The sequence below is a fragment of the Bombina bombina genome, chromosome 1 (genome assembly GCF_027579735.1).
Source record: "Bombina bombina isolate aBomBom1 chromosome 1, aBomBom1.pri, whole genome shotgun sequence".
Taxonomy (NCBI): Eukaryota; Metazoa; Chordata; class Amphibia; order Anura; family Bombinatoridae; genus Bombina; species Bombina bombina.
The window spans coordinates 533,219,945-533,247,518 of NC_069499.1; the positions used below are offsets into that span (position 1 = coordinate 533,219,945).

General features: G+C 35.1%; 1 protein-coding gene across 1 annotated transcript in view; it reads left to right on the forward strand.

The window, feature by feature from the left end:
- Positions 1-395: 395 nt before the first annotated feature.
- The window catches only part of KLF7 (KLF transcription factor 7), a 203,277-nt gene continuing 176,098 nt past the window's right edge, over positions 396-27,574 (forward strand). The window contains exon 1 of the mRNA XM_053698640.1: positions 396-876. Coding sequence (XP_053554615.1) covers positions 775-876 — 102 coding nt within the window. The 5' untranslated portion in view covers positions 396-774. The remainder of the gene's footprint in view (positions 877-27,574) is intronic.

Genomic DNA, 27,574 nt, shown 5'->3' on the forward strand with positions numbered 1-27,574 from the left:
AAGAGAAGCAGCTCCAGCCAATCAGAAGAGGTTGTCACACTTTAACTACGCCTCACTCCAGAATCTAAACCTTGTAATTGGGCGTCCCTGATAACTCAGATCCCTTGCTGTCCTGGGTACGCCTATTCCCTCCCTGTTCTCCTAATTTGGTCACAGCCTCTTCTGATTGACAGCTTCTTCCAAGAATTCTCCGAGCAAGCGCACTGCAGAAGGAGAGAAAGAATGAGGGAGTGAAAGAAGGGAGGAGCATAGTCAGCTGCCAGCACTGGAGGAGGAGAGAGAAAGTCTCTTAAGAAATAAGGTGGGGGGAGAAAAAAAAAAACCATCGCGAGAGAAAAAAAAATGCAACCACTTCTTCTCTCCCCCTACCTCCTAAAATAGAGAGCAAAGATTGCATCCAGAAGCAGGCAGCTCTGGTACTGAAATAGATGGCAATTTCATGTCACTGAGTTTGCATCTTTCTTCCTGGTACAAGCATTGGATTGACCACAGTCTTGCAAAGGGTTTTTGTACATCTATGAAGTGCATTGGATGTTGACTTCTGAATTTTTGCAATTATTTTTAGCATACTTTCTAAAATATATTTTTTTCCAAATGCTTGGGTTTCATTGATTAATCACTTGCTTTTCTGCTGCCTGTGTTTTTTCATTGACTATAATTAACCTCCATAATTAAACAATATATATAAATATTAATTGCTAAAAAGGAGACTGGATCTATCTTTGTTGTAAGAGGACAGCAATCAAGGAATATTTTTTTTCTTGCATTGCAATCATGGATGTTTTGGCTAGTTATAGTATATTCCAGGAGCTTCAGATTGTACATGACACGGGCTACTTCTCAGCAATGCCATCTCTGGAGGAAAATTGGCAGCAGGTGAATGATTTAAATTAATCCTGTAAATTTTTAACTGCACGCACATTTTTACTTTCACATTCATGCCTGGATTTTTTTTCTTGGCACTTTGCTCGTATCATAGTGATCATCTCCATAGAAATGTCTTTAGTACTACAAAATATTTTATTAAACATGTGGCTTTAATTGTATCTGGATTCTTTAAATGGCTTGTAGCTTTTAACTAATTCAAATTAAATAATATGTATTGCAACATGAGTATCATATTGTTTTATAGCAATGTAAAGAAGATATTTGTCAATTTCAGATTATCAGTTTAAAAACCTGCTAAATCAGCAAAATGTTGTGAGTTTCATCAGCAGTTTTTTTTTTTTTTATTAAAAAAATGTCTTGAGAAGTCTTATGATACTTAATCATATCAACTAGTTTCAATTAGGTTCCATTCAGAAATCTACATGTGTAATTAGGACATAGAGAAAAGTGACATTTGGATCTAAATACTAGGATCAACAGTACCAGTGATAATAGATGTGTCTTCATGTGGGAGTGTGTGTGTGTGTTTGTGTATATATATATATTTTTTTTCATTGAATTAAATTGATATCAATGTGTATATACTTTATGGTTTTATGAAATAATGTTTGTTGCTTGTATTTTTGGCCATGTGCTAAAGTATAGGGGATAGTGTAGCACAATAGCTGCTATTTGTCTCTGGATATTCACTTACTCTGTATTAAACAAGAGTTTTTTTCCTTACAGCTATGTGGATACAGAATTTCACATACATTTCAACTGACATTACGTGTGTGTACTGGTAATTAAGTGTGGTTTGGTGGTTGAAAATCTAATCTGCCTTGCACTATGTAACACATTGTCACCATGCATTCAAGTTTATAAATTGCAAATATTAACAATTGCCCCTTTATTGTCCAATGAAGCATACGGCTAATACTGTTTTTTAATTCTGTATTCAGTTCTAAATAGTGTGTTGTTTTGTTTTTTTAAATTACATAGTTTTGCTCACAGTTAACTTTGCGAAAAATGAGTGCTTATTAAATGATTACTTTATTATAAGATACATTAGTTCTATAGTTGACTGTATTAATCCAGTGGCCTTGAAAATTAGTAGTCATATTGATTTATGCTCGGTATTGTCAGTTGTGATAAATAAGTGTGTTCATACCTTTTTCATTGTGAGCCTATACACTATTATCCTCTATGTGTGTAAGACAGGCATTACATCTGCTGCCATGTTTATCAAGAAGGATAATTACAATGATGAAGAATTTTCAGCACCCCAAAAAATGCATCCTAAAAGGCCGGTGCTTTGAATCAGTTGCATATTAATAACAGTCTAGACGTCTCAATGCAAGATAATCTGTTGACACAACCAGCATGCCCAAGGCATAGACTGTATGTGATACTTGGGCTGCAGCTGTTGCCTGCCCCAGTAGGAAACCATAACAGTATTTGCAGTTTAGAACAATACATCAAAGTACAGTAGGATTCCCATTTAAGTTCTAACAGTTAAATAAAAATGATCGCATGTGCTTGTTTGAGGTAATTTGTTACAGTCACATTTGGCTGCCAGGAGTGTCAGTAATAAATGAGTGGAAAATACTTCTACCATTTTTTTTTGTTTTTTCTATCAAGGTTTTAATTAAATATGTCCTGATTATTTAGGTGAGTTTAGTAGTCCTTGTTAATGGCTTTATTGAAATGGAAATTGTGTGAGGGTTGGCTCTTCCACCCAAGTGCTGTGTCATGAAAAGATATATATATATATATATATATATATATATTTTACTTAACAATGATAAACGGATGATAGATATTGTTTTACATTTCTTATTGTTTTATATAGAAAAACATTTTTTTTTCATGGTAATATAAATCTATACAAAGCTATAAATCATACTAGATTAAACACTTTGGTTTGGATTTGCCAAATGGAGTCTTCCATTGACGTCTTATTGAAGCCTAACAAAATGCATGAAATTCCTGGAATTCCGAAACCACAAGATTCATAAAATTCTAATTGCTGATTATGTTCTTTTGAAAACATCAGGATTGCATTAAGACTATAGTTAATTTTGACATTTTAAAGATCCTGTAACAAATAACTGCCTCACCTTGCCACAGTGTTAAGAAAATATGATGAAGGACAAAGAATACAATGTTGGCAAAGCTTTTGAATTAATACTTGTCGATTTTAGAAATCTATGGGATCAATTTAATATAATGCTTTAAAGTAAAATAATTTAGAGCTTCTGTTTAATCTCAATGTATTGTATTTAATGGTGGTAAAAATGGACTGACCATTGTTTCCTTTTTTTTTTTTTTTTTGAAAAATATTCATTTATTATTATAGAACAAAGACATTGATGTTGGATAATAACTTTTTTTTTTTTTCTAGCTTCAGCAACTCAGACTATTATATCTTTCATAATACAGAGAAGGATTTTTAGTGTTTCAGATAGCACATATTAATAAATCATTAAGGCCCAGTAAGTAGTGCCTTAATGTTTAATAATTCAGCATTATCCCATAAGTAGAAAAATCCGATTTTGAAGTCTATTTGAAAAGTAGGCTGTGATGTTTTGCATTGCCATTGGCATCACTTTATTCAAATCTATTATCAGTCTGACATACAGAAAATACATAGTGGCCTTTTGTAGCAAAAGCATTAAAGGAACTGAATTTTGTGCTGGAGTATTATGAACAAAATGTTAGCACATTGCAGTTGTTCTAAGCGTCACTTAAATATTAATATTTTGTTGTATTGTAGCCTAACCTGCCATATGCATCTTAATATTTGTTTTATTGGTTGTTTATATTGTGATATTTCTTGTTGTTCTTTCTAAAAGCATATTGATACATTGATTCCTAGCAAGTTCTATTTAAGAATTTTTGTGTGAAACCTGATATGAAAATGGTAAATCAGACGTGTGTATGTATGTGTGTATAATATATATATTATTATTATTATTTTTATTATTATTATTATTATTTCTAGTGATAATTTGACATTGTGTCTTAAGCATTTCCATATATATGTTACAGGGACTATTGAACACCTTTAAAGGAATATTAAAACCCAATTTTTCTTCTATAATTCATTCAGATAATACCATTTTAAACAACTTTCCAATTTTAATTTTATTATCACATTTGCTTCATTCTCTGGGTATCCCTAGTTGAAGAAGCAATGCATGACTAGGAGCTAGCTGAGCACATCAGATGAGTGGGGAAAAAAAAGGCATATGTGTGCAGCAACCAATTGGCAGTTAGCTTCCAGTGGTTTATTTCTGCTCCTGAGCCTACTTAGTTATGCTGTTCAACAAAAGAATGAAGCAAATTATATAATGGAAGTATATTGGAAATTTGTTGAAAAGTGCGTGCTCTATCTGAATGTGGGTTTCAAAAACGCAGTATAAATATATAGGCATATTGTAGAGTGTGTATATGTTAATGTGTGCGTCTATATAATATCTCACACAAGACCAGATGCACATCCCAGTAACCACTATAATCAAATGCCAGCTATATACTTGGGTGATTAGATGCCTGGCCAGCTGAAGCCTCATTACCTGCTGAATGCCCTGCTGCAGAAGAAAGAGTGCTGAGCCTGGCTGCAACTAAATCTAGGTGCCCCACTACTGGCTCATCTGAGGATACAAGGCAAGCTTGATAGTGTTGTTCACACAACCAAGACTGCAATGCTGACAGGTACCAAATGCTACTTTATATATAGAGCAGCTAGGATATAATAGGCCAATATAACAATAGAACTGTATGGTAGCATTGGAGATTACGTTTGTAAGTACCAGACTTGATTAGTAGATCATCTTCTGATGACCACTGATTTCTCTAGGCCTATCCTAAACTATTTTATTTATGTTTTTGTTCTTTCAAATTTTTAAATCAAATTACACAAAAAAAAAAAAATAATCTAAAAAGGCTGCATTTTTTCCCAATATTAAATGTCTTTAGTTATGTTAAACTATTTTTAAAATATGGCATTTAACATATAAATTATTTGTACAAACACATTTCATCATTGTGCCCATTACAATCCATTAAGGGTTTGTGGTGAAAAAAATATATCAGATATGGGCATTCGGCAGCTTCGTTTTGCAAGTGGCCCCTCGTTGACGTCAGCTATTTTTGGGACCTGATTTCTGCTTTTAAAAAATCACCATACTAAGATCTTGATTTGCACACACCTTAATGTGGTGATCTTTCATAAGCATAAATCCAGCCCCAAAAAGAGCCAAAGTCAAGAGGGGCCCCTCCTACTTGTGCATTCGGCAACTAACGAAGCTACCAAATGTCCATGTCTAGTTCTTATTCAACATGAGTGGTTTTTGGCTTATTTTTTTCCCCTTCCTGGCATTCTAATCTATTGGAGGTGCAACTGAATTTCAGAAATGATACTTCATGGTTTTTTATTTTTTTCTCCACTTAAATTAACTGAGCAAAATATACACTGCCAATATTATTGATGGCTTCCTAACTGGGTTGATACAGGAACCGATAAAACTCCTTCATGACCATTACAATGCATTTTATTTAATGATTTTAAAGGGACAGTCTAGTCCAAAATAAACTTTCATGATTCAGATAGGGCATGTAATTTTAAACAATTTTCCATTTTAGTTTTATCACCAATTTGCTTTGTTCTCTTGGTATTCTTAGCTGAAAGCTAAACCTAGGAGGTTCATATGTTAATTTCTTAGACCTTGAAGGCTGCCTCTTTTCAGAATGCATTTTATCAGTTTTTCACCACTAGAAGGTGTTAGTTCATGTGTCATATAGATAACATTGAGCTCACGCACGTGGAGTTACCTGGGAGCCAGCACTGATTGGCTAAAATGCAAGTCTGTCAAAAGAACTGAAATAAGGAGGCAGTCTGCAGAGGCTTAGATACAAGATAATCACAGAGGTAAAAAGTATATTAATATAACTGTGTTGGTTATGCAAAACTGGGGAATGGGTAATAAAGGGATTATTTATCTTTTAAAACAAATAAAAATTGTGGTGTAGACTGTCCCTTTTAATAATTATAAACATTAAAACAAATAATTACAATTCAAAGTAAACATTATTATATAGTTTTTAGGTGCTAATGTTAAGTGTGATGTGAGCCAAATACTAACATTTATGAAACATTCATTTTTTAAATTATTATTAATGGATGAAATGAGTATAGTCAGGAACTTTAGTGAAAAACAAGTCATGTGAACAGCCACGATGACGTTTTTTGGAAGAATAAAAAAACGGTTTGGTATAAAAAAAAAATATATGCAAATCAAACAGATATATGTAAAATGCTTTCTACTGGGCTGGAATACTGTTGTCGAATTCTCTTTTCTCTCTATGCAAAGCATTTGTGGAGTTGGTTGCATTGTGAAGGTGGACAAATTCAAGCCAACAGATTTCGCAGAGCACTATTGCAGTCAGTTCAACCGCAACAGTGTGAGACTCTAAAATAAAAAAAAGATGATTTTATTTTGATAGAACTGTTCTGTAAGCTCCCCAGTCCTTAGAGGGTTGAACCATGACACCTGTGATTGTACTTCGGGTGCTTATTTCTTTTTAATCTATCACTGTAATTAATCATGCCCAGGCTACCTCTTCAGTATTCTAGGTGTTTTGTAAGAGCCCTGTCTTAAAGGGACGCTCAAGTAAAAATTAAACGTTCATGATTCAGAGCATTTCATTTTAAACAACTTTCAAATTGACTTCCATTAACAAAATGTGCACAGTCTTTATATTTACACTTGAGTCACCAGCTACTACTGAGCATGTACAAGAATTCACAGAATATATACGTAAATATATGCATTTGTGATTGGCTGATGGCTGTCACATGATACAGGAGTGGAAATAGATATAACTTTGAAATTTAAGTTCAGACTAAGTGCTATTGCATTGTCTTTTTAGCATGCACTTGTTGTTTTATGCAAATGTTTTCTGTAAAGATAAAACCAAGAGTATTTACATGATTACAAATATTACCTGTTATGAGTTGGCAGAGGTGGTTGTACTCGGTACCGGTGAGTAGGGCTGAGACAGACTAGTCGACTTATCGATTAGTCGATAAGTATTGCATTTTTCAACTAGTACGGCATTAGTCGATTAATGATAAATATTAAATTACACTATATTTTGACAGTCAAAAACAGCCCGTAGCCTACTACCAATTGCAGATTGTCTCACTTGGCAAAAAGGACAGCAACAAACATCCATTGCAGCTTTTACAGTAAGACAACGGCAATGTGACACTGTGCGTGCTGAAACAACGTCGACTCTGATGGCTAATATGGTAGCAAAGGACATGCTTCCTATTAGTTTTGTTGAAGAAGAGGGTTTTCGGGAGTTAATGAAATATGTCGAGCCCGAATACACTGTCCCTACACGAAAAACACTTACAACTCAACTTGAAAAAATACATGTAGATTTGGCTAGTTCTGTTCGCAACACCTTGGCAAAAGCCGAGAAGGCTGCAATTTCAACTGACGCATGGACAGCACTAACTACCGAGTCCTACATTATCATAACTTGTCATTTCATATAAAAGACTTACGAGTTGACATGCTTGCAACTCTTCTGCCCTACAACGGCAAAGTACCGTAACTCTCATGAATCTGAATGTCTCCTGAGTAAAAGTAGATCTAGCCTAATTTTTAACCTAAAACGTATTGGGGTTGTTGACTAGGTTTTAAAAATAAATTAAAAAAAGAACATTACATAGTACAATTACATTAAAAAATATTTTGCATTTAATACCCATTTTCTGGCAAGAGGGGGTGGGGTCGAATAGTTGACAGCAATAGCTGTCAACTAATTGATGGTAAAAATATTAGTCATGCACACCCTTACTGGCGAGCAACCCCCCCCCACACACACACACACAATTTTTATATATATATATATATATATATATATAATCGGCTTTAGAGCGCCGCTGTAATGCTAAAAACACCTTAAAGCGGAGCAAGGCAGTTTTTTTAAAACTTGAAAACATTTGAACTAACCTATATTAGGTATGCATTAGCGCTAGCACACTACAGTACATTATTCAATAAAATATGTACAGTATCTGTAAAATAGTGACAATTACTATAGTAAAATTTGCCAGACTGAGACACAGTGTGCCCTGCAATGCTGTGAACAGACCCAACTGTGCATAACAAAATCTATAAAGTTCCTTTCTTGCAATGAGTACAAATTATTATTATTATTAGCTCCTCATACAGTGGTAAAAATGATTAAATGGACATTAAAGTTAAAATTCAAACAATGATTTAGATAAAGCATACAGTTTAAAAATATTAATCTAATACCTCTACATGACAACATACTGCTACAAACAGTTTTAACAAAGGATACTAACCTCTTATGTTGTGATTGGACACCAGAATGCGTTTTAGAACAGACCTGACTCTTGCACTCGGAGAAACAGATTGCAGCATTCTCTTGCTTTCGTTGGGCAACATATTTACATCTGTATTTCATTATCAGGGTAATTTTCACATAAGACAATTTTATCTGTCATACTATAATCTGAACCTTTTTATTGTGTGTTTTTTTTTTTTTAAACTGTAATACATGTATCCCCCTCATTTGAGACTGTGATTATTGGGTCTTTGCGGTGGTTGCAAATGTTTATTACAGAATGTCACTGGACTTTATATCTACATCTTTATAAAGGTTGTGGGTTATCCCTTGCGTGTTTTATCATTTTTATATGTTGGTGTGTGTGTATAGTTAATATATAAACACTAGATTATCAGGTTGTATTTCAAGGTTTGCCATGTCAGGCCATATTTCCCCGTTGACTGTTTTGCAAATACCTATTCATTCAGAGGTCTTTACAAGAAAAATAAATAAATAAAAGGAAAACTAAATTTCCAAAGAATCAAACCATGACTCTTTTTCTTTAGACACAGTTAGATTTGTTTAAGAGAGCCAACTAGCCTATTAAATGCTTTTACAGTTTTATTTTTTTTTTCTTTCTCTTTTTTTCCCTGTCACCTATTGTAATTCATGTGTAAATTGCTTTTCTGCAAAGTAGGTTAATGGTCCTCATTCCTTCTTGAGTGAAAAGAATAGGAAATGTTTGTTCCACATTTTGATATTTTGCAATGCTGCGTTGCCAATGAAACGGTTTCTCAAGCTGAGCGTAGAACACATCACCACACACACTCTTCCAGAGAGGAGAACAAAGAAGTGTTTTGTGCAAAGTACAGTGACACTGGTACTCAATCAACTGGTGTAGTTGCTTCTCATATTAGTAATAAATGATAAAGTATCAATTAAACCTAATCTAGTTTGTATTTTGAGTATTTTTTTTGCATATGGTGCATTAAAATGTCTTCATTTTATTAGAAAAACATTTGTAACTGACATTTATTTGAAGCATTGTTTCTACTTATTGCCTAGATTTTTTTGTTTCCAATATTTCTTAAAATGGCTTCTCTGTGCCAGTCTCAACACCAACAACAGTGTTTGTGTTTTTTAATACATATTTTACCAAAAAAATTCTAAATGTTAACATAAAGCAATTAAGCGAACTCCCCTTTATGAGAGGCATCTTAGAGAATCTCGCCAGACCAGAGAGCTTTATAGAATCAGGCTCTAAATGAGGAAGCCTGGCACTAAGGTACAGTCAAAAACGACAATTGGCAGCTCCAGCAGTGTAAGATAACCATAAACGCTTCCATATTATTTTTTAGGAATAAGTATGTGCTTATGTTTATATGCATTTTCTGTCCCATTTTATTTATTTTTTTTGGCTGCCATTTGCCCCATTATAAGTCTTGGTTGCAAATTAAAATTTAGTGTGTATATTTTGCCTTGTGGCAAGTTTTAGGGATTTGCTTTTAAAATAGCTTTAGTATGACATTTAATAGATTAACTTAGCCTCATTGTAATAGCCATTAGTATAATGCTTGTAATGTGAAGGATGTAATTGATCTCCACAAGGATTGGTAGTAGGGCTGCAACTAACTATTATTTTCATAATCGATTAATCAGCCGATTTATTTTTTTCAGTTAAATAACTAATCGGATAAAAGAAAAAAAATTCCCTGTACTTAAAATAAAATCCACATACTGTGTGTTACAAATATAAACTTCAGACTAAAACTTTACAACTTTTACATCAACAAGCAGCAAAACATATTTTTATAATTAAACAAAACCACAAACTGTTTGAAAAGAGGTAGAACTAGAAAGAGAGATTATCGCGGTTTATTATAATCTGTTATTCACTCTTTTAGAAACTTTGCATTGACCATACATTCTCCTGGCTGAGACTGGCTCTTTTTGCAAGTTTTTTTGCCTGCAGCAGAAAAGAGGAGCTCAGATGGTGTTGAGGTGCCTGAGATGCATAAGTATGGTTTTCACAATTTCACCAAGGTGGGATATTTATCTTTGCTAACTCTCCACCAATGCAAGGGCCCTCTTAACAAAGTAAGCCTGGATTTCAGTTTAACATAAAAATATCTTGAATGTCTATATGCAATGGTAAACAACCAGCTATAAAGTTAGGGAAAACAATATCTAGTCTGCTCTTAAAATAACAGATATATACTTTATAGAGGTTGAATTTGGTACATATTACAATTAATTATAAAAAAAAAAATCAAAAGCACAAAGGAATGAATATATATGACACGGGACAAAACCTTGGACATTTATCTATACAGTACATATAATCGGCAATAGCAATCAATCAGATAATAATTGTACAAACAGATAATAGTGCACATCCATTCAAATAACTCCCATCAATCTAGGGCTAGGTGTAAATAATATGCTCAACACTATCATACAAAACATAGTCCCAAATCACCTGATTTAATATAAATAATCCAAATGAAGACTTGCACATAAGCCAGGAGTAGTTGTAAACTTAAAATGAAACTTATACCGTCCTTTAAAAAGTGAAAAGTAAACATCTGTAGACGTCCTTTAGGCTAAGGGCATAACCATAAAACAAAATACCAAGTGCAGGAACTCATTGGAGTGAAGCAGCTACTGCTGTGCACAGACCAACTTATTGCAAACCAACTAATCTATTATTAGATTCATTGACCACTATTTTCATAATTGATTATTATATCGATTAGTTGTTGCAGCTCTAATTGGTAGTGTTCGTAGCTTTACCTTGTGTAGTAGTGGATTACTCCTGGGTTTGCTATCAAAGCCACAGGATGCACCAAGCATAAATACTCTAAATTTAGCCATGCAAAGAAACCATTTAGAATGTTATGCAGTTTATTAACATAGTGATTCTAGGAAATAAATCTTTATTTAAAGGATAAATGCTGTCACTCAACCACCTTCTCTGCCTTTAAATATCTATTGTTTTGAAAGTTGCCACATGTAACCATGATGAATTATAAATCCAGTAGACCCCAGCAATTGGGATAATACAAAAATATATAGAATATTTAGTGATCAATTGCTTGTAAATGAAATTGTTGCATGAGCAATAATCACATTCAGCCTGAAAATAGGATACCACCAGAATGCACAAAATGTATCTGCTAGATATCACATGTTCCCTCTGTGCCAGTGTGCACATCCTCCCTACAGCATATGATTTGGAGTAACCGAGAAAATCCTATTTTTGAAACATTCCCAAGTCCTGCAGTATACATGAACCCTGAGGACTTTTCAAACCCATCTCTAAGCTTTTGGTATTTACATAAATAAGTGTTGCACTTAATTCTTGTAAAAACACACATGCTTAAATATTATACAGTTTGTCCCACTCTACTACACAGACCAAGTACAAGAGACAAAAGAAAAATATACAGCTTTTTAAACATACATAAATGGAGATAAAAGTGGCTAGTGCATATATTGTTGAAAAAATGTCCCAATTAAGGTGTTTGATGGGGAATAGTCTCCTAAATAGTTCTGTGAAACAAAAAAAGAACAATACTGCAGAAAATATAAAACTCCTTGTGAAGGTATAGGAAATTTGCTTACCAGTTAAATGTCGACGCATTTCGGCCTGATAACAAGCCTTTTCAAGAGGTGTATAAACTTGTGCTAGGTCTACTGACAATCGTTAATCTAAACATACATACATATATAGTGGACAGAGAAATTTATCAGTAGAGCTTCGCTATAATTGCAGTTTGTGGGTATTGTGCAGATGGCTGGATACCAATACTTTCTCAGTGCAAATAGAAAGGTTGTCTGTTTTTTCCCTGCACAAAACCAGGGAAGTTTACATAAAAATGGTACTTACCCTTAAAGGGATACTAAACCCAAATTGTTTCTTTCATGATTCAAATAGAGCATGCAGTTTTAAGTAACTTTCAAATGTACTCCTATTATCATTTTTTCTTTGTTCTCTTTCTATCTTTATGTGAAAAAGCAAAAATGTAAGCTTAAGAGCCAGCCCATTTTTGGTTCAGCACCTGGCTAGCGCTTGCTGATTGGTGGCTAAATGTAGCCACCAATCAGCGAGAGCTATCCAGGGTGCTGAACCAGAAATGGGCCGGCTCTTAAGCTTACATTCCTGCTTTTACACATAAAGATAACAAGAGAACAAAGAAAAATTGATAATAGGAGTTAGATCATGCAATTTTAAGCAACTTTCTATCTGAATCATGAAAGAAAACATTTGGGTTTAGTGTCCCTTTGACCATAGTTTAAAATACATACATTTTATCTTGAGCCTGTAGTTGGATGCTATGATGAAAATAAGTTCTTCAGTAACACCAAAAATGAAATATACCACTGGATTACGACAGTTATTTTTATATTGGTAATAAGAGCCATAGATTTATTGTATAGCAAGTATTACAGCTTACTTTACCCTAGAAGTATTCTGTATACATTGTGACTAATGCTTGTTTATATTTGCTAATTTTCCAAACAATAATTCTATGGCTCTTTTATGAAATGGAGGATTTTAATCTTGTGCTTTTATTTTCACCATAACTAAAACAAATATTGTTTTTTTAAAATCTGGAAATAAGTTTCACCATGCAGCAAATCAAACCTATCTTCTGCTGTTGAGAGTTAATGAACTCGAAACAGCTGTCCAGGAGTGGTTTGTTTTTTTGCTGCACCCACCCCATAAAGGGAATTGCACTTGGAAGCAAAAATACCTCTAATTTGCATATATTACCCAGAGTTCCATGGTGCATTGGTAACAATGTATACAAAGTACGTCTGGGGTGAAGCAAGCAGGGATACTTGCCTAGATTCGCTAATTTTCTATACAATAATTCTATGGCTCTTTTTATGAAATGGAGGATTTTAATCTCATGCTTAACTCAAATGAATATTGTGTTTTTTATATTGATATTGGATATATAAAATGTCGTTTTTATACCGATATTTGATATATACTATGTCTTATTTCCAAAGCCTTTTTTTGATCGAGTGTTTTCAGTGATGCTTTCAAAACCACAAAGAAATTCTTGCATTTAAATTTTTGCAAGCTGTGAATAAATTGTGTTTTATCAGCATTAGCCAGCTCAGCTATAGAAGTCCTACAACAAATGGAAACGTACTTTATTATCTAGTAAAAAGGCAGATACAATTAGTAAATGCATTTTTTATGGTAAGGTCTTCTAGAAGTAAAATGGATCACAGTTTCTCCTTAGTTTGATTTAATTAACATGGATTTTTATTATAAATCTAAACCTTAAATTTGCTAAATCCCCCTTTTATGAGTGTATATGCTTGTCCAGCTTTTAATAGGGCATTAATGATAAAGGTGAATTACTTAAAATCTGCTTCACATGCTAATTAATCTTACAATGCTTTCTCTGAGATTTCATTTTCTCTGTGCTTTGTCCATAAAATTTGCCTTTTGCACATAATTTACTTTGACAAAAGACAACTTTATTTAAATGGCTATTGCATTATTCAGGATAATTTTAAAGAGTTCTTCCTTTTTAATTTAAAAAATAATTGGTACAGTAACTTACATTTTCTTTATTTTGTCATCTTAAAGGGATACAGGTACAATGTTTGCAGTGCTACTAATAACCAGTTGCAACAGGCTGATTTTTTTTTTTTAATTTATTTTATTTTTACTTGTAGTAAATTAAAACTCTTGTTTTGGTAGAAAAAAAACTAAAACAAAAGTATGCATGAAAAGAATTATAAATTACTGTGTGTGTGATTTTATATATATATTCCCTTCAAATCACTTCAAGAAAAAGCACCTTCAATTCTGATCAGAATTTGGGGATGTCTGTTTTTGTGCCATGGGAGAGTTGATTATTATTTTTATTATTTATCATCCATTGTTATTTATTTTTTAATATCTTAACTATATTTTAAAAGGCTAGCAGCTGTGGTCTGTTGATCCAGGAGTCTGTATGCATCTTCAAAATGGGCAGTGAGATTATTTATAAAAGAACAAGGAGGATTACAAAGAAAGGTGATGCAATAGGAATCGCAAGGATTGCAACATGTAGACTAATTAGTTGGTATACAGGTAATAGAGGTGCTGACAGCTACATCTCTGTATCAAATTAGATTCTTGATTCGGACATCCCTTGTCAGCTACATATTAATCTTATCAAAAAAAAATTCATTTTAAGTGGTTCATGGATTAAAAAAAAAAAAATGAAAGGCAGTGGGTTCAATAGGTTATTGTAGAATCACTTTACATTATAGTACACAGTAAATGGAGATTTGTCTAACCAAAATAGTAGAGACACAATGGTTTACTATTTAAAAACAACTTTCACATTTTACCTCATATCTAAATTGCTTCATTCTCTTAGTATCCTTTTTGTTAAAGGAGCAGCAACACACTACTGGGAGTTAGCCGAACACATAAGGTGAGCCAATGACAAGTGATATATACAGGGAGTGCAGAATTATTAGGCAAATGAGTATTTTGACCACATCATCCTCTTTATGCATGTTGTCTTACTCCAAGCTGTATAGGCTCGAAAGCCTACTACCAATTAAGCATATTAGGTGATGTGCATCTCTGTAATGAGAAGGGGTGTGGTCTAATGACATCAACACCCTATATCAGGTGTGCATAATTATTAGGCAACTTCCTTTCCTTTGGCAAAATGGGTCAAAAGAAGGCCTTGACAGGCTCAGAAAAGTCAAAAATAGTGAGATATCTTGCAGAGGGATGCAGCACTCTTAAAATTGCAAAGCTTCTGAAGCGTGATCATCGAACAATCAAGCGTTTCATTCAAAATAGTCAACAGGGTCGCAAGAAGCGTGTGGAAAAACCAAGGCACAAAATAACTGCCCATGAACTGAGAAAAGTCAAGCGTGCAGCTGCCAAGATGCCACTTGCCACCAGTTTGGCCATATTTCAGAGTTGCAACATCACTGGAGTGCCCAAAAGCACAAGGTGTGCAATACTCAGAGACATGGCCAAGGTAAGAAAGGCTGAAAGACGACCACCACTGAACAAGACACACAAGCTGAAACGTCAAGACTGGGCCAAGAAATATCTCAAGACTGATTTTTCTAAGGTTTTATGGACTGATGAAATGAGAGTGAGTCTTGATGGGCCAGATGGATGGGCCCGTGGCTGGATTGGTAAAGGGCAGAGAGCTCCAGTCCGACTCAGACGCCAGCAAGGTGGAGGTGGAGTACTGGTTTGGGCTGGTATCATCAAAGATGAGCTTGTGGGGCCTTTTCGGGTTGAGGATGGAGTCAAGCTCAACTCCCAGTCCTACTGCCAGTTTCTGGAAGACACCTTCTTCAAGCAGTGGTACAGGAAGAAGTCTGCATCCTTCAAGAAAAACATGATTTTCATGCAGGACAATGCTCCATCACACACGTCCAAGTACTCCACAGCGTGGCTGGCAAGAAAGGGTATAAAAGAAGAAAATCTAATGACATGGCCTCCTTGTTCACCTGATCTGAACCCCATTGAGAACCTGTGGTCCATCATCAAATGTGAGATTTACAAGGAGGGAAAACAGTACACCTCTCTGAACAGTGTCTGGGAGGCTGTGGTTGCTGCAGCACGCAATGTTGATGGTGAACAGATCAAAACACTGACAGAATCCATGGATGGCAGGCTTTTGAGTGTCATTGCAAAGAAAGGTGGCTATATTGGTCACTGATTTGTTTTTGTTTTGTTTTTGAATGTCAGAAATGTATATTTGTGAATGTTGAGATGTTATATTGGTTTCACTGGTACAAATAAATAATTGAAATGGGTATATATTTGTTTTTTGTTAAGTTGCCTAATAATTATGCACAGTAATAGTCACCTGCACACACAGATATCCCCCTAAAATAGCTATAACTAAAAACTACTTCCAAAACTATTCAGCTTTGATATTAATGAGTTTTTTGGGTTCATTGAGAACATGGTTGTTGTTCAAAAATACAACTTGCCTAATAATTCTGCACTCCCTGTATATGCAGCCTTGAATCCGCAGCTAATTTCCAGCTGTGCTTTGTTGTTTCTGAGCCTACCTAGGTATCGTTTTCAACAAAGGATAAGTAGAGAACAATGCATATTTAATAATAGAAGTACATTTGAAAGTTGTTTAAAATTGTATGCTCTATCTGAACCATAGAATAAAATATTTGGGTTTCTTTTCCCTTTAAAGGACTAGTAAATACAGTAGATTTGCCTAATCAGCAAATTCATGATAAAAAGATAATGCAATAGCACTTAGCACCTTCAAATGAGTAGATTTTTTTTTTTTCTGACAAATTTTGAAGTTGTCTATTTCCACTCTTCCTGTATCAAGTGACAGCCATCAGCCAATCACAAATGCATAAACGTATATTCTGTGTATTGCACATGCTCAGTAGGAACTGGTGACTCAAAGTGTAAATCTAAAATAACTGTGCACATTTTGTTAATGGATGTAAATTGGAAAGTTGTTTACAATTGTATGCTCTATCATTAAATTTTAATTTGACTTAAAGGGACACTGAACCCAAATTTTTTTCTTTTGTAATTCAGAAAGAGCATGCAATTTTAAGCAACTTTCTAATTTGCTCCGATTATCAATTTTTCTTCATCGCTCTTGCTATCTTTATTTGAAAAAGAAGGCATCTAAGCTTTTTTTGGTTTCAGTACTCTGGACAGCACTTTTTTATTGGTGGATGAATTTATCCACCAATCAGAAAGGACAACCCAGGTTGTTCACCAAAAATGGGCCGGCATCTAAACTTCCATTCTTGCATTTCAAATAAAGATACCAAGAGAATGAAGAAAATGTGATAATAGGAGTAAATTAGAAAGTTGCTTAAAATTTCATGCTAAATCTGAATCACAAAAGAAAAAAATTGGGTACAGTGTCCCTTTAAGTGTCCCTTTAAGTAAATACATTTTAAGAATGCCTTAGATTAGGGCTTGCACATTCTCCATTTTTAATTTATTTTGCGTATCTTCTATATTAAATAATTTACTAAAAAAATGTGCATTTGGCTTTCCAATATCCTTGATGACGCCTAAGTTTTAGATACTTTTGTCAACCCCTGATATACACAATCTGTCTTGAGAATTAATTCAAATTTAGAATTCTGCAGAAATATCAGACAATTACATGAGCCTTCTGTTTTTGTTTTTTTAAATCTATATTTAGTGCTTTACATTTCAAAGCCAGAGGAAATATGTGAAACACTTGGATTTCAAAGCTAGTGCTTATAGTGTCACTCATTTTTTGCAAAGCTACACGGGTCAGAAAGAACTGCATGGTTTGCAGATACAGGTGGTAAGTAATGTGAAGAACATAGACTAGGTACCTGGGAGAAGAAGTATATTATACTGCAGGGTTGGGATGTATTTTGTTGTTCCTGTTTAAAAAGGCATTATCAAGTATGTGAGTTTACTATTTTCATTACGCTTGTGATTTAACTGCCACTTGCGCTCTTTAGGGGACATTTAAATATAAATGGAACAATCATATAGTTTTACAATCTTAATGGGACATGAAACCCATTTTTTTTGTCTTTCATGATTCATATTTAGCTTTCCAATTTAATTTTGTTCTCTTTTGCGTCTTTTGTATACAAGTATACCTAGGTAGGCGCAGGAGCTGCTGTTTTGGTGGCTGCACATATGTCTCCTGTCATTGGCTTTCAACTAGCTAACAGTAGTGCACTACTGCTCCTTCAGCAAAGGATACCAAGAGACCTGAGCAAATTAGGGAATAGAAGTAAATTGGAAAGCTGTTTAAAATGTTACCACCCGGGTGACATTATAAAGTAGCTGGGTAGGGGCAGTGTAATACTTTCTATCTAAAGCACAAAATAATTGCATACTTTAACATAAATTTATATAGTGATAATGTTGTGCAATTAACATTGAAAATGTTAATATTGACTAAAATGTTAGTGGGGTGGCCAGTAAAATCAGCCTGGTGGTGCACTTATTAAAAAAGCCCTGGGGAGAACACTGATTATTGCTCTCTATGCCCCTCTGGTATACTACTAGGGAGTACTATATTAAGCTAATAAGCAAGACAGATGTTTTATGAGTCAGAGAGTGGGTGCTCTATAATAGTTACGTTGCATTATTGAAGAGACTTGACTCTTTGGATTTATCCATATGTGTGTGTTCAATAAAGTCATATTTTATTTTTTTTATTTAACATTCTAGCAACCTAGCTCAACAAAGTCTACAGACCTTAACCGTTTTTATGTTTTCTAGTTTATTCATATCAAGGTTTCCTTATTGGCACACTTGTTGAATATATACTTTTTATTTTTACATCTGGTATGTTTGTGCTAGAATATCTTGTTCAGGCATATTTTAATCCCAGAGAGGATTCTTATACTAATTTGGTTTATCCAAATAGATGATGTGATCTGGGTTCTCCAGACTTTTGTATGTTGCAGAGAACTCAGTTATTTACACAAGTTGGGTATTGGCACTAATAATGTGACTGATATCCAACATATTTTGCGCTATCAGGTCATGTATTAAACTCCTCAGAAGTCAGTCTAGACACGTATAAGATTCGTTTTTCTTTGTCTGAGTTACAAACTGGAAATTTTATTTTTCTCTCTCTTTCTCCTTTTTTTTTTTTTTTTTTTTTTTTTTTCTCTTATTTTAGGTCTGTTGAAAAGGTTGTATTTTCTTAAATGCATATTTACTAATTAGGAATATTTATAAAATCTCAAGGTCCATTCAGATACTTTGAGTCTCCCATCTACAAGTACAGTATTTTAAATTTGGGTGCTGAGTGGAAGCGATATGCAGCTTTGCCAGTGGTTGCCGATAAAGGGAAAATTGCGGTTGTGGCTCTAGTGTCTATGCTATCCAAAAATGCCAGGGCATGTTACTTCCATTAAAAAGATTTTAAATATCACAACCATCTCAAAAGTAATATATGAAGATCCTTCCATTGTATAGGTTTTGTATGCTTGACAAATTTCAACATATGCACAATTGAAACGTAATATCTGTAGAGAGCATCTATATTTCTGTTGTACTTTTTATAAAGATTTAAAGAGTGACTATGTCATCTGAGAAGTTATGATTTACCATATTGAAAATCATATTTAATCCTTGAAAAAATTGTAATGTTAATTACATGTAATTAAAAACTAATACATGTACATGAACTGCCTGACTCACTGCTGCAAATACAACCGATGTAACAAGCTACCCCAACCTTATGTCTCTGCACCCTAAACCTATAGACTATGAGCTCTCCGGAGCAGGGCCCTCTTCCTCCTGTACTAGATTTGTTTAGTTTTGTTATGTTTTGTATTTTATCACAAATCTTTGTCATTGTTTACCCCTATCATTGTATCCAGCGCTACGAAATTTTGCGGCGCTTAACAAATGATGATAATAATGTATGATAATTTATAAAGTTCTAGCAGTTCCTTCTATATGGTTTACAAAGGTTGATAAGGAACAGCAGTTAATTTAAATACATGCTTTGTTGACAATTGTCTTGTTTTGGGATACAATCAATACAGGTAAACGCAGCTTAAAGAACAATTCCTGTATATACTGTGTGTGTGTGTATATATATATGTATGTGTGTGTGTGTGTATGTGTATATGTGTATGTGTGTGTATATATATATATATATATATATATATATATATATATATATATATACACACAGTATCTCACAAAAGTGAGTACACCCCTCACATTTTTGTAAATTATTTTATTATATCTTTCTTCATGTGACAACACTGAAGAAATTATACTTTGCTACAATGTAAAGTAGTGAGTGTTCAGCCTGTATAACAGTGTAAATTTGCTGTCCCCTCAAAATAACTCAACACAGCCATTAATGTCTAAACAGTTGGCAACAAAAGTGAGTACACCCCTAAGTGGAAATGTCCAAATTGGGTCCAAAGTGTCAATATTTTGGGTTGCCACCATTATTTTACAGCACTGCCTTAACCCTCTTGGGAATGGAGTTCACCAGAGCTTCACAGGTTGCCACTGGAGTCCTCTTCCACTCCTCCATGACGACATCACGGAGCTGGTGGATGTTAGAGACCTTGCGCTCTCCCACCTTCCATTTGAGGATGCCCGACAGATGCTCAATAGGTTTTAGGTCTGGAGACATGCTTTGCCAGTCCATCACCTTTACCCTCAGCTTTTTTAGCAAGGCAGTGGCCATCTTGGAGGTGTGTTTGGGGTCTTTATCATGTTGGAATACTGCCCTGTGGCCCAGTCTCCGAAGGGAGGGGATCATGCTCTGCTTCAGTATGTCACAGTACATGTTGGCATTCATGGTTCCCTCAATGAACTGTAGCTCCCCAGTGCCGGCAGCACTCATGCAGGCCCAGACCATGACATTCTCACCACCATGCTTGACTGTAGGCAATACACACTTGTCTTTGTACACCATCTGAACCAAATAAGTTTATCTTGGTCTCATCGGACCACAGGACATGGTTCCAGTAATCCATGTCCTTTGTCTGTTTGTCTTCAGCAAACTGTTTGCGTGGTTTTTTTTTTGTGCATCATCTTTAGAAGAGGCTTCCTTCTGGGACGACAGCCATGCAGACCAATTTGATGCAGTGTGCGGTGGTCTGAGCACTGACAGGCTGACCCCCCACCTCTTCAACCTCTGCAGCAATGCTGGCAGCACTCATACGTATATTTCCCAAAGACATCCTCTGGATATGATGCTGAGCATGTGACCTCAACTTCTTTGGTCGACCATGGTGAGGCCTGTTCTGAGTGGAACCTGTCCTGTGAAACCACTGTATTGTCTTGCCCATCGTGCTGCAGCTCAGTTTCAGGGTCTTGGCAATCTTCTTATAGCCTAGGCCATCTTTATGTAGAGCAACAATTTTTTTTTTCAGATCCTCAGAGTTATTTGCCATGAGTTGTCATGTTGAACTTCCAGTGACCAGTGTAAGAGCGATAACACCAAATTTAACACACCTTCTACCCATTCACACCTGAGACCTTGTAACACTAACGAGTCACATGACACCGGGGAGGGAAAATGGCTAATTGGGCCCAATTTGGACATTCCCAATTTGGACATTTCCACTTAGGGGTGTACTTTTGTTGCCAATGGTTTAGACATTAATGGCTGTGTGTTGTTATTTTGAGGGGGAATGTAAATTTACACGGTTATACAGACTGTAAACTCACTACTTTACTTTGTAGCAAAGTGTCATTTCTTCAGTGTTGTCACATGTAAAGATATAATAAAATATTTACAAAAATGTGAGGGGTGTGCTTACTTTTGTGAGATACTGTGTACGTACGTACGCACACACTCCTGAGCTTTAATGTAACTTTGTCAACTCCTGATAAGGTAAAGTACAAATAGTGATTCAATTAAGATATTTCTCAGAATTTTTCACTTTTAATAAGTTGCCATACTGAGAAATATCACAAAGAGGAAGAAGCATTTCAAACACTGATAACATGTAAGGGATGTGTTACTTTTTATTCCTTAAAGTGAATGTCAACTTTCATGATAAAGTGCCCGTTTTTTAAAAAAAACTATTAAAAACAGGGGCACTTTTATTCATGAAAGTTTACATTGCACCGGATTTTACAAATACTTGCCTTCTTCTCCTGAAACACGGGATCACCGCGCCTGCTTCTTCCTTCTGTACAAACACAGCAATGGTGAAACTGGCTTCTTCCAATCACGGCGTGGCCTCGCCAGATGAACGCTCCTGGGAGGGAAGCCGTGATTGGAGAGAGACGATTTTGTCATTGCTGACTAAGTACAGAGGAGCTGCAGGTGTGGGATCGGCGATCTGGTGTTTCAGGAGAAGAAGGCAAGTGTTTGTAAAATCCGGTGCGATGTTAACGTTCATGAATGAAAGTGCCCCTGTTTTTAATAGTAGTGTTTTTTTTTTTTATTTAAACCTGGCACTTTATTATGAAAGCTAACATTCACTTTAAGAAAAGGGTAATCCTCTTGTTTAGTAGCCTTACTGTAGTAGAATTGTAACTATTAGTATTTTATTTTTTATAAATTTTGTGTCAGAAACAAATTTATGCATGCATTTTTAATTTTAGATGACAATTGCAGTTGAATGAAACTATTGAGCAATAGTTGAAATATAAGATGTTGATCACTGAGGCTTCCATTAAAATAACTATAGTTCTGGTGATGTAATTTGTGACTATCTGTTTAACAATTTTGAATGCCTCCTTGTTTCTATATTTTTTGTATGATTGGTAAAAAAAAAAGCCATTGTTGATTTTTGCCAGTTTATTGATAGGACAAACACTCCAAACCAGGGGTGGCTAACTTTTTGTAAATGAGGGTCTAGCCTTTTCTGTTTACTCTGTTTTAAAATGACTTCTAGAAATTCAAACACAAACTATTTTCTATATAAACAAACTTCAAATTAGCAGCATAAATAGGACTGCTTATATTTGTGCAAGTTCCACAAGCCTACTTATTCACACTGACCCCAAAACACAGTTGGGCCCAAGTTTCACTATATAGGAGCAAACTCTTTCACTTACACGAGCAAATGTTTGGGTGAGTTGAAATCCCCCCCCCCCCCATATAATCAAATGTGCAATGTACTCAAACGTTTTTTTGTTTTTTCACGATTCAGATTCAATTTTTATGCATTTTTCTAATTTACTTCTATTATACAGTTTTCTTTGTTCTCTTGGTATCTTTATTTGTAAAGCAGGAATTTAAGCTTAAGAGACGGCCCATTTTTGGTTCTGCACCCTGGATAGCGCTTGCTGATTGGTGGCTACATTTAATCATGAAAGAAAAAAATTGGGTTTCATATCCCTTTAAGTGCATTTGTATATTGATTAGAACTGTTTTGCAGCACACATATTAGCAAAACTGCTTCTAGTAAAAACCAACAATGTTTTACTGACCGCTTTTTTTTTTATCTTATTTTTTTTTTATGCGTTTTTGCTATTACAACTGTATTTAAAAAAAAAAAAAAAAAAAATGTATCTTTTAATCAAAACAAAAAGAATTATGTATTACAAGTTGGCCGAGGTAGAGGCACTATGTGAGATGCACAAAATGCTATAACCTCACATTGCCATGTCCCATACGTGGCATGCAGTGAAAATATTTCAAAATATTTCCAATGGTAATAAACTTTATGATATGGAGTAGTAGAGACCACATAAAAAGCACCAGAGAACCGTATTGCTTGGCATGAATTTTATAACCCTGCTTTAAACAGAACTCTATAGCTAGTGAGTTTGGGTCCTTCACAGCCAATTGTGGATAGTTTGTTTGTGTTAATCTGCATAATTTAGGTGATTTCCAGAGGCAGGCTGGTTACTTGCAAGCAAAATTGGATGTCCCATTTCTTTTTTTTCATGTGTTAAGCATTGGTAGTTTTAGTCGTGTATTGTTGACCTTCTTGTGTTACAAAAACGTTTGGGTGCAGCATTGATGATGATGATGATTTGATTTCTCCTGTAATGTGTGTGATTATGCAGTACGGTCACTGGTGATTTCAAGTGCTATTACATAGTATTGATATTTTGCAAGATATACAATAGACTTGGAATGTTCTCATACGGGAGGACGTGACAAAAATGTGTTCAACCCAAATATTTATGAGCTGGAAGTGTTTTTTGTTTTTACTGTGTATGTGTGTGTGTGTGAGTAAATATGAGTGTATGCATTTGGGGAATTTATTAAAGGGACATAGAACAGGTTGAGATCTGTGCATATACTAAAAGGGCTAATTCATTAAAATAGTTTGCATAAAAACATTGTTTAAAAATTGCTGGCAAGTATTTTAAAATTTTCAAAAATAAGCAAAATAAATGACATAGCTAAGCTGCCTGGTGCAGCCAACTCCACCCCACTTATCAGTGTTTAGACACAGGCATTGTATTTCAACTGAGTTCACAGCTTCTAGGCATGCTCCAGCAGATAATCCCTTTGTATTCTACCAAAACAAGATATAGATTCAGCAGGAATTGTGTGGGGGGAGAGTTAGAGCTTTACAATTCAGAAACTAAAAGGAAAGGGTTAATGGTGAGGCACTGCAGTATAAATTTGCAGGTAAAGTAATTTAAAGTACATATTATATTTTGTCTCTATCCCAACTTGTTTTATGTCCCTTTTTTAATCTGCGGTTACTACTGTGATTGTTTTTTATTAGGCACGTGTTTTATTATGCCCCTGTTGATATGTTGGTTCACACTTAGGGTTTGTTTCTGTTTCCAGGATAACCTGTTCTTTTTGCTTAGAGGGTGGAATTTAACTGTTAAAGGGACATGAACCCCAATTTTTCTTTTATGATTCAAATAGATCATACAATTTTAAACAACTTTCCACTTCTATTATTTAATTTGCTTTGTTCTCTTAGTATCCTTTGTTGAGAATTATACCTAGGTAGACTCAGAAACTGGAAGCTATCTGCTGATTGGTGGTTGAACATATATGCCTCCTTCATTGGCTTACCAATGTGTTCGGCTAGCTTCCAGTAGTGCATTGCTGCTTCTTCAATAAAGGATACCAAGAGAATGAAGCAAAATTTGGTTATAGAAGTAAATTGGAAAGTTGTTCAAACATGAATTCTTTATATGAATCATGAAAGAACAAAATTGGGTTTAAAGTCCCTTTTAATCAAGTGGTAGACAAGCATATTAGTGTTTTTTGTCAGAGGAAAGGAAGAGTTCCCCAAAAAAAGTATCAATATTTGAATCTGATTAATTAAACTTCTTGATTGCTGATAAACACTCATAGAATAAAGATTTAATGCCATAATTGCCCGGAACACATATTCAGAAGGGAATTATCCCATGGTCTGCCAGGTGCACACATTCAGAAGTGAATTGCCCCATGGTCTGCCAGGCACATACATTCAGAAGTGAATTGCTCCATGGATTGCCAGGCGCACATATTCAGAAGTGAATTGTCTCGTGGATTGCCAGGCGCACATATTCAGAAGTGAATTGTCTCATGGATTGCCAGGCGCACATATTCAGAAGTGAATTGTCTCGTGGATTGCCAGGCGCACATATTCAGAAGTGAATTGTCTCGTGGATTGCCAGGCGCACATATTCAGAAGTGAATTGTCTCGTGGATTGCCAGGCGCACATATTCAGAAGTGAATTGTCTCGTGGATTGCCAGGCGCACATATTCAGAAGTGAATTGTCTCGTGGATTGCCAGGCGCACATATTCAGAAGTGAATTGTCTCGTGGATTGCCAGGCGCACATATTCAGAAGTGAATTGTCTCGTGGATTGCCAGGCGCACATATTCAGAAGTGAATTGTCTTGTGGATTGCCAGGCGCACATATTCAGAAGTGAATTGTCTTGTGGATTGCCAGGCGCACATGGACAATATATGTTGTTAAAATAATGCTGTATAACACAGATACAGAAGGGATTTAACCCCTTGATTGCTATGGATTCAATTCCCTTTCAGATCACAGAAGCCACTGGACATTTTGTAAAGGTTAAAATGAGCATATGAACTGCAATGCACATTAGTGCCAACTGGCCTGGTGCAAATCAAGTCTTCTAAAACTTGCTGTCTCACAGATAAGAGCCATGTCACGTTCAAAACAAACAAACCAAAAAAAACCTATTATACATAACTTGAATGCCTTATCGTGTTTTTTTTGTTGTTGTTTTTTTTCCTTTTTAAAATAAAAATTTCCATATGAGCATAAAAATAAAGGAAAGAGAGAGACAAACAGGTGGATGCATCCTGGATGAAAAAAACAGACAGAGTCATCTTAAACATGAAGATGCAAATTATTTTCTATGGAGGAAATATAATTGATCGCGATTAAACAGGTGGTTCTTCTTTCTTTCTTTCTTTCTTTCTTTCTTTCTTTCTTTCTTTCTTTCTTTCTTTCTTTCTCTTTTTTTTTTTTTTTTTTTTTTTTTTTTATTAGGAATATGCCCAGTATGTTTGTGTACTATGTTATCAAATGCCATTGCATGTGTTGGAAAATCTGAAATTATTTTACTATTAACACTTTTTTTTTTTTTTTTTTCTCCAGAGAAATATTTTGCATTTTATTTATTTGTTATATTCAACCATTTTTTGCTCTTGAGTCCTCATTTCCTTCTGTATCACAAGATGATTGGTCGACCAGTTGAGATTAATTGGTCACGAACACCTAGGTCTGAACAAAAATGACTCACGTTAACAATCACATTTGTAACATGGCTAAACTGTGCTGAAATGTATGAGTAGTTTATTGGTTTATACAGTGATCACTGTGTCCCATCCAACTTTGAAAAGATTTGTTACTGTGAATTAGGAAAGGAATCTGTTATATTAAACAAGTAGCAGATGAGACACCATGTCTGATGCCTTGCATCTTTGCCAGGGCCTCTGGCTCAAACAAGTGTTGATGCCAACGCTTATCTTGTTGGCTGAGACTGCCAGTTCCCCAAGGGGCTTAATGCAATTGACATAATCATCTAAAGTCCGTTTGAATTTTCCTTGCAATTTGACATTAGAATGAAAAAGAGTAGCATAAAATAGGCCATTTTTATCTAATTATCATATTAAATTACATTATACAAAACGCCAATTTCAAGTGGCTCCAATCTTTTCAAAAACAAATTGGGATAATCAGGCTATAAAGTCTATATTGGAAGATATACCTGTGGTTATGTAAAGTGAGACAATAATTAAAGCAACTTTTAGAGAAAATTCAAGCCAGTTAGTTAAACTGATGTCACTAAATCCAAGATGAAAATGTATCTAATCTGAGGTTCCCTTCTTTCAAAAAGCACAGCAATTAAAGGGACATGAAACACAAATTTTAAACCACATTGCATTTTGCTTCTCGGTATTCATTGTTGAAGAAGCAGCAATGAACTACTGTGAGCTGAATGCATTAGTTGACTCAATAACATGAGGCAAATATGTGCAGCCACCAATCTGCAGCTCCGAGGCCTAACTTTCTGTAGTTCCTGAGAGAGCGCTTCTCTTTCTGTAGTTCCTGAGAGAGCCCTTCTCTTTCTGTAGTGCCTGAGAGAGCGCTTCTCTTTCTGTAGAGCCTGAGAGAGCGCTTCTCTTTCTGTAGAGCCTGAGAGAGCGCTTCTCTTTCTGTAGAGCCTGAGAGAGCGCTTCTCTTTCTGTAGAGCCTGAGAGAGCGCTTCTCTTTCTGTAGTGCCTGAGAGAGCGCTTCTCTTTCTGTAGTGCCTGAGAGAACGCTTCTCTTTCTGTAGTGCCTGAGAGAACGCTTCTCTTTCTGTAGTGCCTGAGAGAACGCTTCTCTTTCTGTAGTGCCTGAGAGAACGCTTCTCTTTCTGTAGTGCCTGAGAGAACGCTTCTCTTTCTGTAGTGCCTGAGAGAACGCTTCTC